The sequence below is a fragment of the Xiphophorus hellerii genome, chromosome 17, assembly GCF_003331165.1.
Source record: "Xiphophorus hellerii strain 12219 chromosome 17, Xiphophorus_hellerii-4.1, whole genome shotgun sequence".
NCBI lineage: Eukaryota > Metazoa > Chordata > Actinopteri > Cyprinodontiformes > Poeciliidae > Xiphophorus > Xiphophorus hellerii.
The window spans coordinates 2,551,029-2,560,951 of NC_045688.1; the positions used below are offsets into that span (position 1 = coordinate 2,551,029).

The 9,923-nt window shown below is 38.4% G+C and overlaps 1 protein-coding gene across 1 annotated transcript; it reads right to left on the reverse strand.

Moving 5' to 3' along the window:
• Positions 1-927: 927 nt before the first annotated feature.
• On the reverse strand, positions 928-8,751 carry LOC116736849 (F-box only protein 15-like). The gene is made up of 10 exons (XM_032589668.1): positions 8,525-8,751; positions 8,372-8,443; positions 7,521-7,625; positions 7,218-7,436; positions 6,740-6,940; positions 5,292-5,412; positions 5,134-5,216; positions 3,945-4,090; positions 2,904-3,028; positions 928-1,484 (listed from the first exon to the last, which is right to left on the reverse strand). Exons 1-10 carry the CDS (start codon positions 8,743-8,745, stop codon positions 1,218-1,220), a joined length of 1,560 nt encoding a protein of 519 aa, XP_032445559.1. The 5' UTR covers positions 8,746-8,751; the 3' UTR covers positions 928-1,217.
• Positions 8,752-9,923: the final 1,172 nt, after the last annotated feature.

The window sequence follows — 9,923 nt, forward strand, 5'->3', positions numbered from 1 at the left end:
TAAACCGTTTCCGTTATTCTCTCAGTCCTGGTCTTGTATGAATTTTGTTTCTTTCCAGCTTGAGACTTTCTTCCACTTTCAGCACCTGTAGCTCCTGTGTTTGTTGCTTTGCGATGTGCTCTGGTTTGTGACTCAACGTCGTGTTTACAGACAAGTAAATCATTGCACTGGCTTATTTGGTGCTCCAAGTACTGCAGCAGTTAAAGGACTTAGTTCATTAAAGTTTGAAATGTTGACCAAGACTTTTAGACAAATCAAAATAAAATGCAATTCTTAGAAAGCAGGAACTTTGTGTTTTTTCTTCTATCTAGAATGTTTTATTTCCAAGTTTACAAGGAAGTATGACAGATTTGATGAAACCCAGTCTCTATATGTTGATAAAACCATTTTTACGAAACAAAGCTTTGCTTCAGTGCTAATATACGAGTGATTTTAGTACTTTAGAAACAAATAGGTTAGAGAGTAGCTTTGGCCTTCACCTTTTTTAATTCAAAAGTTCAAATAAATCAGCAATAAACTAACTGTGTGCAGCTCTAGAGGCTTATTAACTATTTTGGCGACACCTAGAGGCCATCCTGGGTAACTGCTGATGGGAAAACCATTATTGCACAAATCAAAGACAATAATTAATTTAGTACAATTTACTGCTTCACTTTCCTGATGTTTCTAAACATAAACCTCTTTCTTGAGGTTGGATTCTGGATGAATTAATGCAGAAACAGACCGAATTATCGAAGAACCACTCACACCAGCGTTTCCTCAGGTAAAAATCTGACTTTCATTTTCTGCCAGTGTTGTAAAAACACTATTGTGGTGTTTAGTTTCTGCAACCAGCCGTTTCCATCTTCAGATTTTATGAAAAACATTCAGAAAACTGAATGCAGCATTTTCTGACTATCGTAATAAAAGCTTTTCACCAAGTGTGTATTAGGTGAATTGAACAGTTTATTTAAATTAATATTTAACAGTTAATACAAATCAATCATGCACATTTCCAACAGGAACCTTAATGTTGGATCTGTTTGGCACCGGAAAGTAAAGAAAAACATGTTTTTCCTCTAAACTAAAAACCAATTCCTCTGAAACCCTTTGGAAAAATTCACATTAAATTCAGAAACGAGCTTTTAAACGAGTCCATCTATCCTAACAATAATAACAGAAACCAAACCTGTAGATTGGAACCAACAACTCTGCGTGAAACGCCCTGATGCCCAGCTTCAGTACTCCCTGTTGAATCGCTTGTTGACTTTGGCGACAGGAAGACAGACGGTGAGGCCGATGAGGAAGAACTGCTTCTGCTCCTCCAGCCACACCAGCAGCATCTTCACCTCACCGTCCGCGTTCCTGTACAGCATCTGGAAGTCGTGGCCGCTGTAGTCGCAGGATATGGCCGTCTTGGCCATGGTGATGTGGATGGGCGTGCTGACGCACCAGAACGGTTTCTGGAACTCATCCAGCAGAGTCAGGCTCATGATGCAGCAGTTCTACGCAAAACGCAACAGAGAAACATCAGAACTGGACTCCTCAAACAGAACCTTTCCCAAACTTCTTCAGGCCGAGAGCTACTTACCCCATTTAACACACACTCACTAAACCTGAAATTGGCCCCACAATAACACAACATCTTAATATATACCACCTGAAATGAAAATATTAGTCTCTTAAATACTACTGGAGGCGTTTTGAGTTATTCACAGATTATGAGAGTACCTACTCTAAGCTTTCCAATGATGGAAAACACATTAAAACCAAAACATTTCTTTACTACAAGTGTTGGGTGCACTAATAAAGTTTTAGGGCTATTTATAATTTCAAAGCATAAAAAAAGGAAAACAGACTTGAGTTGCTTTGGCTTAAGCAAATATTTTCTTTCAGCCAGTCGACAGCCCAACATAAATAATTTTATTGTAGGTATTAAGATGCAGTTAGTTGACGTGGGGCGCAACGCTGCTCACTACTTCGTCACCAGAAGATCAAGGTTTATGATGATATGTATATTAATATCGTTTTGAACTTTTGTTCAAAAACAAAAGTTCTGCAACTCACCCTGAGAAACTTTCCACCGGTATCTTCAGGTTTTCTTTTTAGTGACCCAGTCTTCAGCCAGCCTTCCATTATTATTTTTAAACACAATCCTTTGGTAAGCTAACTGTAGCGTCACACTTTGAGCTCACAGAACCTCACAGAACCTCACGGACAGATAGGGGGCGCCAACAGACCAGGGGACCAGTTTGAGAAAGACCCGACTACAGTGTCAAAAATATTCACCAACACCCACAGGCTCATAAAATCCAGGAACTGTTAATGCTTCAGCAAATCAAGACAAATCCCTGAGTAGCTTAGGAACAGCTTGGGAAGGCATGTCTTCATTTCAAAGATATTAAAAGTTTGCAGAAACCATCAACACCATTCTGGTTAGATTTCAAGGATGTTGGTGGAAATCGACTCCGCTCAGGTTTTATAACCACATGGATGGTCAGGTTTGGTGTGGAAGGAAATGACCTCACAGTGGGTTGAGACTGAGTCATACCTTCTCATCCAACATCAGTGTCTGACCTCACAAATGAACGTCTTCACCATAAACACTCCTAAACCTTCCTAGAAGAGTTTAAGCTGCCAGAGCTGCAAAGGAGTGAAACATCGTAACAAACTGAGACTGTAAATTCACATCTCGACGTGTCTGAAGGTCGAGATGTGAATTCTTCTACCAATGAAGTCAAAAACGAACAGCAGATATTTGTAGCAACACAGAGTTGTGACAGGAATCATGTTAAATGACTCAAAATTTAATTTAAATTTTTCTAATTTAAACTAAATAAAATCCAAAAGGTTTGAAAAGTGGCACATTACTGCCACCTTGTGGCGGCAGAGTATCTGCTTAAAAAATGTCGTTTTGTTTTTACCTCCACTGCTCCTTTCATGTCCTCATGTCTCCAGGGAAGTCTGATGCTGCCAGATAGTGATCTGTGCTGAGACAGATTTGACCTCTGGATGACCTTGAGCTTCACCAGGCCGTGCTGAATCTGAGCTGACCTCCACCAATCAGAACCGAGAGAAACGGGATGAAAACAAAACATCATTTAGGATGTTTTTAAATCTAAAGTCAAACATTTACAAAACATCTAAGACAGGGTGTCTAAAGTGAGGAGCGGGGGCCATTTGTGGTCCTTGGACTGATTTTATGCGGCCCCCCAACTGCAATTAAAAAATGATATAAATTTGGCCTGTAGATCCAGATGGAGACTTTGAATTTGTAATCAGGGCAAAAATTGTTAGCAACATGATTTTATTATACAGGAAAATGTGAAGTATAACACAAAGTATTTGTCTTTTTATAACCAAGTTTTATTAAAAGGTAAAACCAGGAGGCTTTTACTGAAAAGCCGACTTTGCTGCACCTGAACCAGTTTAATTCTGTCTTAAACTTGGTTAAATATAGATAATATTGTGAGAGAAAGTGACCCCAAATCCTTATACTGTTACTGAAAATAAATGTATTCAATTGAGTCCAAAAGAAACTGAAAACATGCAAAGTTACAGTAGCAGTACGTAATATATTTTTGTAGGAAATCTCAGAAATTTGCGAGAAAAGAAAATATGATTTTTAGATTCATATCAAAAATGTTCACAAAATTTGGAAATTTGAAAAAATTTTCAGAGATTAATCATAAAATTTTGGAGTTTTTTGCAGAAATTTAATTATTTTTGTCTTTCTACAATGGACCTAATACACCGTCGTAAAAATTGCTTTCAAGTTTTTGATGTACAATAAAAAATATGGCTACTTTATTTGCTTGATTTTAGGTTGGGTTTTTTGTTGTTTTTTGCAAAAAGTTTGGACTTCGCTGATTTAAGATATTAATCCTGGATTTTGTTGACATTTCAGTCAACAAAATACGGAACGGAAAATTGTGAAAATCTTTCAGCTTTTGTATTTTGATCACCTTTGTGGCAAAACAGCTGCTGGAAGCGTCCCGACATGATCACAGTGCCGGTGTTGTGAAGGACGAAGTGCAAACTGTAGCCGTGAAGACCCAGCTCGGGGTCCACATCGTCCGCAGGAGGAAGCTCCACGGGCTCAGAGTACGGGCTGCAAGAAGGGACAAAAAGAGCTCTGTGATTTTCTACCTTACACTTACTAAAAAAAACCTAAGCAAAATAATATGATTTTGTTGAGATTGAGAATGTCCTTTTAGACTTAAAAAACAAAGTGACCCAAACTCAACATTTAGTTCTTGTTATAAAGGTTTATTGATAGAAACAGCTAAAGTCTCTGTTTTCATGTCAAAATGTGGACAGATACAAATATCTAGTATCTAATATCTAACATCTGTTACATTTCTCCTATTCTAAGGAAAACAACAAATAAAAGTGTTTCTGCAGGTTTTTAAACAAAGGCAAGTTTTAAACATTACAGGAAATAAAATTATATGTCAAAATATTTTCCCCAAAGCTTTATCACATTTAATTAATCTGTAAAAATGGCATCAAAAGAGATGCTGTTGGTTGACATTTATAGACTGAAAATGCTGGAAGGTCTTCATTTTAATGCATTTTATATATATTTATAAAAATATATTTTTCATGTTTTGCCAATCACTAATAAGACCTGACAGAGGACAAATCAGTCGATTGGGTGATTATTTGGTGCAGTTTCAATAAATCAATGCTATAAGAAGAAATAAATGGCATTATGAATAAATTAAAGACATTTTATATTTTAATGCCTAAAATTAAAATGATTAAATTTCAGTTTTTTTAAAGCTGTGCAGAAATAAAGACTAATAATTCGCACCAATCAGCGGCTGATTGAAAGAAATCAGCAGCAGTGACGCACTGCGTCCAGCAGATGGAGTTCTTACTTCATTTTGATCAAATTCATGATGCAGTTGAGACCAAATTCAGTTCGAAATGTTTAAGTTGGGAAACATGGTGCAGTCAGTTCACCTAACAAAACAACCAGCTGGGTTTTAAAAATTGATTAAGTAATTAAGTCATCACTAATGCACTGTTATTGATCTGCTAAATCTAGTTTTTCTCTCCACTTACTTTCTTTGTCTGACAGTGAAAACTGAGTGAGGATAAACCAAGCAGAGAGAAAAGCAGAGGCCCAGTAATGAGGAGGAGACCCACCAGGCTGGAGAGCCCAGCAGACTTTTCTCCACCAGCTTGTGGAAGTGAAGGCTGATCATGATGAAGGCCACCTGGTTCTTTCCCTACAAACATTCAGACGTTAAGAACCTGAAGCATTCAGGTTCAGCCCTGATGGGGCCCATCGATTCCCTGTTTACCCTCCAGACTCCAAAGATGACCCCCGGCTGCAGAAGCAACATCTTGATCAGTTTGTCTTTGCCGATGACAAGAAACGGACTTCCTGTCTCCAGCTTTAAGATCAGGGAGCGCCAGTTGGGTCTGGAGGAGGAAATGTTCGGCTTTTCAAACACAGAATGAGACTTTGAGGACAAAATGGTACAAATTGTACTTACTGAACAAATATAGATTAATAATCCCCCTTTAATGCTAGAACAACCAGGAGGTCATTTTGACTGCCATGGCTATTTGTGTGTTTATGTTTGTATTTATATTTGATGGAAGTTAAAACCTTGCTGCTTCCTGACTTTTCCTAAAACTGTGTGAATTTTCATTAAAATTATCTGCTGTTGGGCTTAATAACAAACTGGAACTTCCAGGAATTATCAATAAATTAATAAACCGTATAATAAATTTTCAAAAGTTCTCAATAATTTCCATTTGCATAAGTTATCATGTGTCTCTTTTCTCTCTCTTTCTAACAAAAACTTGATGACGGAAGTCTTCAGTCTGATGTTTTGATCTCAACTGGCTCCTTTTTTATAAGGATAATTTTTTTCACACAGAGTTCATAATTAATTTAATTTCTTGTTTCTATTAGTTCCAGCCTTAAATTACATTAGAGTTTAAAGTTTATTGAGCTCTGAGTCATTATGCCATTACCATTATATTAATTGAAAATGGTCTCAAAACAGAAATATTATCATTTATCGCAGAAACTTCTGGGAAAATTTATCGTCCAGTAAAATTTGCAGACACGGCAACAAAAATTAAAATCTCTGAAAGCTGCAGCAGACGCCTTATTTCATTTTGACCAAATAAGCTTTCATAGTTCTTTTTACTAACTTTTGAGATCTACTTTGTGTTCTGTTACTTTATCTCATACTCCTTGATTATCATCTATTTCAGATATTTTTATGCAATTTAAAAATTTATGTTTTAAATTTGCTTATGTGATACAGTAAGCTAAAGTTGTTGATTTATTGTGATACATATTTATTAGATTTCTCAGACAAATTGATTGACAAAATTTGCTCTTCTATATTTCTTGTAATAGTTTGATGATGATGTTCGATACAGGTAAAAGCTTAAACCACATAATAAGTAAAAAATGGTGTATTTTGGTCTTATTTTGTTTTTAAAAACATTATTAAGCTAGTTAAATTAAACATCATCTTTGTTGTAACCTTGAAAGGTTAATTAAGTGAAGTTTGAATGCTCCAGTCAAAATGACCGCTGGCAGCCATTTTAGTTTTAACCCTCCCTCAGACCTAAGGAAGGTCGAGTGGAGCACAAGTTAGCTTTTTAGCTGACCCAGTGTGAGCTTTTACAAGTTTTTTTCCCTCTTTGGTCGTTTTGGGAGCTGATGGGACATTCCCATCTCCTCCTGAGTATCAAGCCAGGACAGCAGGAGAGCACTGGATCTTACTTCCTGGTTTTGATGCTGCTCTGAGGCTCCTTCCTGACTCCGTGCAGCTGAATAGTGGTGATGTGATGAAACTTCATGTGGATTCCATCGCTCCAGTGAACAATCACAGACGACTCAAAGAAGTGCGCCTGGCTCTGCTCCAGCGTGTGCTCCTGACCCAAACGCTCGCACAGCGTCAGCTCCCAGCTCACATTCAGGCTTCTGAGACACACAGCTGGAATAAATACAACGTTTAAACGGAAACAACTTTTCTCTTTTAGTTCTTCTCACCAAACATGGAACATGTTTGTCTAAACTCACAATGCTGACTCTGCAAAATACATTGCATTTTGTCATATAAGACAAACCAGGAAAAAAAGAGCAGTGCAAGAAAAATTACACTTGGCTGTTTACTTTTACAATATCTGAAAAGTGTGGCATAAATATATTCAGTAAAAATTCTAAGAAGTCCTGACTTTTTCCAGCCACTCTCCCTGACCTGAGGGCCCACTCCGTCTGCCGGGGCAGGCCGGTGTACGGACTGATGTCTTTCAGGGGTTTCCTCCACTTGATCAACTCCTGCCCGGCCATCAATTTAAAGTACAACCTCTTCCAGCGGCTCGTCAAACAATCCTCCCCCTCCACGCACTTCTCCGATGTCTTCAGCTTCCAGTTCCGACTGCCGAACTCCGACGTGTAAATCCTCTGCCACAAGACGCTGCAGTGACAAAAATCCAGAGGGAGAGGGACTTTCAGACTCCGTTTGGTCATGAACCTGACCAAACGGTCTGCTTGGACTCACTCGTCATTGGAGAGCCGATGGAGGAGTCTGCTCACGTGGCTGAGGCAGAACAACGAGGACGGGTCCAGGTAGGACAGGATCCTCACCAGGATTTCCGAGGGAAGACTGGAGAAAATGGCAACTTTTTCTAAGAAATATAAGTTTAGGGACAACTCCATGCTCTGTTTACTATTTTTTAATCACTTTATCTATTCTTTTATCTTTACATTTTTGTTGGAAGCTATTAGCTTTCACGTGCTACATCATCATCCCTCATTAGCAACCATCAGCCTTTCTTACAGAAGAGGATTAGGGCCACTGAAAGAAAAATGTCTAATTCAAATCAGAAAATTCTGCCTTATCTAAGAATTTTGATTTTCATCTCAGGATTCTGACTTTAATTGTAAAATTTTGACTTTTCTTTTGATTTCAGTCTCAAAATTCTGATTTTAATCTCAGGATTAACACCTTTTTCAGAATTCCTGGATTAAGGTGAGAATTCGTTTTTTTAGTTAGTTCTAACCCTCTTCTGTATTTTTTATTATATCCTTACAAATCCCATGTACTAGACATTGAAGTGCCATATTATTCTATGGAAAACATACACAATAAGAACTGTCAGGTGCAAAAGACTGCTGATCATGCTTTTTCCTTTAATTTGGAGTTTAATAACGTTTTTATTAACATGTTTATGCTAATTCGAGTGCCAAACGCTTTCATCAGTACATAAAACTCCAACAATAACTCAGCAAATCAGAGCAGGCTTCACTTCACAAACCAACCAATGACAGGGCTCGTTCTCAACATTAGGACCAATCAGAGAAGAGTTTGCTTGAATACAGCGGATATTGTGGCTTCTTTAATTAGCTCACCTTTCCAGTAGGTTTAGCTTGCATGGAGATGATTTTCTATGGGAGCCTTTTTTTTGCGGTCCACTATCAGAACTGAAAAACAAAGCAATTAAAAATAAATCTATCAAAATTCGTATAAATAAAGACATTTAAGGAACCATAAAGAAACGACACCTAGCTTCAGTCTCGCTACCCGAGCTTCGAGTTGAAACTTTCGTCTCTCGCTCCTTTCTCCTTTGGCCTGAAAATCCTCTCCCCTGACCGGGAAACCTTCCCCCGGGTCGCGAACTACCTCTGCCTCGGTTCGGTTGTCCCGTCTCCGGAACCCGTTGGGCAGGCTGCCGCTGCAAACCCTCCAAAAAGCTTCGAAAAAACTCGCCTCGTCCCGCCGCCATTTCCAGAGGGTGTCTGTTTGCAGAGAGCAGAAACCGGATCATCCGCTAGATGGCAGCAGAGATGTTTCTAAATCACACCTGGACATGTAATGTAATAAAATCTTTTTGAGTTTAAGATCTGCATCTTGGTCCAAATATAAACAGTTTTTGGAATCATTTAAGATATTTTAATATAAAGTGTGGCATTGTTAGTATTTCAATACATTCATGCCTTAAAATTAACTAAAATTCAAAAATACTTTATTAATCCCTCAGGGAAATTAAACGTTATTGTAACTCAATCGATGAGACATGATAGGAAGGGTCTCCAGTAGCAGTCAGTCTTGCAATGCATCTGAGGAGGCCTCTGACTGAAGATTGTTGCTAATAGCTCCTATGCTATTGATGCTCCTTCTCTACATCTCTTAAAAACCTGGGCAACATTTGGGGTCATAGTTCAGGTATTATTTGAGCTTTTGAGATGCTAATCTCAAATGCTAAGCTCCCTGTTGTAAAAACAATACCTTGTTGCCATGGTTACAGCTGTGCAAAAGTTTTTTTTTTTTAAAAAGTAAGGCAATATGTCTTTTGGGCTGCATAGCAACTGAAACCAGAGGGAATAATTGGGTGTATTCACACCAGCCATGTTTAGTCCGCTTTAATCGAACTCCAATTCATTAGGGGAGGTGAGAATGCGTAATTGGACTAAAAAACGCAAATTCTGGTCCACCTACAAACTTAGTTCTCAGTTCAGTTGAACTGAGAACCAAACTGGTGCGGTTTGAATGCATATGTGAACACCAATTGGACCAGAACAGGAAGCAGACTACAGCGCAGGGCATTCTGGGAAAAACAACCAAAACAAACCCGCTAGCAAGAGAAATGACTTGTGATCTTCAGTAAAAGATGAAAGAGAAATCCTCCAGCCGCTAAAATCTGACTCTACTCCATCTTTGTTTCCATTTGGTGAAGAAGGAAGTTGCGCTCAGATGTTTTGTGTTGTTTAACTTCAGTGGGTACAGCGCCCCCACAGGCGAGGAGGGGAACAGGTTGACTCAGTAAAGTGAGAAAGAGAACAACAGCAGCTAGAAAAATCAAACCGATTCGACCAAATGATCAGGTGGAAATTAGAACAATTCAGAGCTAGCAGAGCTTGAATTGACATCTTATATGAAGAACAATGTGTGTGTGTGTGTGTG

Bases quoted from the DNA above. Each gene is read 5' to 3' on its own strand.
- LOC116736849 (XM_032589668.1), bottom strand. From the start codon at position 8,745: ATGGCGGCGGGACGAGGCGAGTTTTTTCGAAGCTTTTTGGAGGGTTTG. The intron at 6,941-7,217 runs GTCAGGGAGAGT...TGTGTGTCTCAG, and splicing joins CAGACGGAGTGGGCCCTCAG to AAGCCTGAATGTGAGCTGGG. The intron at 5,217-5,291 runs GTAAACAGGGAA...GAATGTTTGTAG, and splicing joins TCATCTTTGGAGTCTGGAGG to GGAAAGAACCAGGTGGCCTT.